General features: G+C 43.9%; 1 protein-coding gene across 1 annotated transcript; it reads right to left on the bottom strand.

The window, feature by feature from the left end:
- Positions 1-205: 205 nt before the first annotated feature.
- SAXO1 (stabilizer of axonemal microtubules 1) lies at positions 206-1031 on the bottom strand. The gene is given in 6 exon segments (XM_023943702.2): positions 206-326; positions 328-370; positions 372-521; positions 523-598; positions 601-804; positions 807-1031. Coding segments are annotated over 6 exon segments (711 nt in total). The 5' UTR covers positions 982-1031; the 3' UTR covers positions 206-263.
- Positions 1032-2000: the final 969 nt, after the last annotated feature.

Genomic DNA, 2000 nt, shown 5'->3' with positions numbered 1-2000 from the left:
TGGACACAGCTGAACCCCCTTTACCTCAATAACCAAGTTCATCACTAAGAGATCTTTTTATTACTGTCTCAGGAGGAGAACATCTCTCAAATAATAAGCAAAACTTAGGATTGAAAAACTAAAAACAAGACAGAGAAACAAAAATCAATATGTCTTTTCCCTGGATTTTATGTTTTTCACTTTTACAAATTAACCAGAAAAAGTCAGTGCCAGGGAATTAAATTTATTTTAAGAGTTCTCCAAATATGAAACCAGCAACTGGTTTAAAAGAAGGTTACAAGCAAAATCAAGAAGTCAGCATCAGTTTTCTCAAAGATGTAAGTGGAGTGGGTCTTTGTAAGGGGCCAGGCCTCTAACAATGCCCTTTGGTGTAACTGGTAATGTAGGTTGTTTTAGCATCTAGGAGAGTGTGATGCTTTGGGCCTGACCAGACAGGTTTATAGGTTTACCTAACTGTGAGCAAAGGAGGCCCATGATGGGTCCAAAACATAGTCAAGAAATCTATTGGTTTTGCTGGGAAAATCTGGAGCATGAGTGATAGGTTTTAGTCTATTTCGTAGCCAAGGCTTATAGTCTTCCTTCACTATAGAAGAGCTTTAAATGGTTCATTAATATTATTAGGCTGTGCCAAAGATTGACACATCTTGGCTGGCTTTTCATTTGGGTGCTTCCAATGTGTCCAAGTAGTGGTGTGAAGGTCCATTTTCTCCAGAGGAAGAAGATATACATCAGGTTTTCTGGTGGATACAGGGGGCTGTAGTCAAGCTTTGTGTTTTTCCTGAAATTCAGTTGAGAAAAGAAGACAGGGACTAGCTTTTTCTGGTATGGTTTTGGAAGCTTGGTTGGCTGACCAGCCCACTCCAGTTAGAAAATTTTGTGCATAGTGAGGCCATCAAATGAAACATAATTGACCTTGTATTTCTGAATTTCATGGGCATAATGTTTCACCATAGGAGGTGGCATATCACAAAATCTCAGCATTGGCAAAGACCTTCAAGATCATCCAGTCCAACCCAGCCTAACACCTGAACTAAACCATGGCACAAAGTGCTACATCCTGTCTTTTTTTAAACACATTCAGGGATGGGGTGACTCCACCACCTCCCTGGGCAGACCATTCCAGTACTTTATCACTCTTTCAATAAAAAAAAATTGTTCCTAGCATCCAACCTGTATTTCCCTCGGCACAGCTTAAGGCTGTGTCCTCTTGTTCTGTCAGTTGCTGCTTGGAGAAAGAGACCGACCCCACCTGACTACAGCCACCTTTCAGGGAGTTGTAGAGAGGGATAAGGTCACCTCTGAGTCTCTTTTTCTCCAGGCCAAACAACCCCAACTCCATCAGCCATTCCTCACAGGGTTTGTGTTCCCAGCCCCCCACCAGCCTCGTTGCCTCCTCTGGATGTGCTCAAGCATCTCAATGTCCTTCCCAAACTGAGGGGCCAGAACTGGACACAGCACTCCAGGTGTGGCCTCACCAGTGCCAAGAACAGGGGAAGAATGACCTCCCTGCTCCTGCTGGCCACAATATTTCTGACCCAGTTCAGGATGCTGCTGGCCTTCTTAGCCACCAGGGCACACTGCTGGCTCGTGTTCAGCTGGCTGTTATCAGTACCCCCAGGTCCCTTTCTGCCTGGGCATTGTCCGGCCACACTGAACCCAGCCTGTAGCACTGCAGGGGGTTATTATGACCAAAATTCAGGACTCGGCACTTGGACTTACTAAACTTCATCTTACTGGACTCTGCCCATCCATAATTCACACTGTGATTGGTTATGTACTCAAAGGGAGCCCTGCTTTTCTATATTCAGAGATTTGAAGTTTTGGATGGCAATCAGTCCCCTGTAGAAACAGTCATTCTGGTTCCATGGTAAAATTTCTCTTTTTATGGGCCAAACCTATTGTTTGGTCTGATCTGCTTTGTCTTCGGTTCACTCTGTAACACACAGTCATCTGAAATGAAAGAGGAATCATACTGAAATGTTCAACTGAAATTCTTTGAT

Source organism: Cyanistes caeruleus, chromosome Z (genome assembly GCF_971803275.1).
Source record: "Cyanistes caeruleus chromosome Z, bCyaCae1.hap1.1, whole genome shotgun sequence".
NCBI lineage: Eukaryota > Metazoa > Chordata > Aves > Passeriformes > Paridae > Cyanistes > Cyanistes caeruleus.
This window is presented reverse-complemented; position numbering and strand designations above follow the sequence as displayed.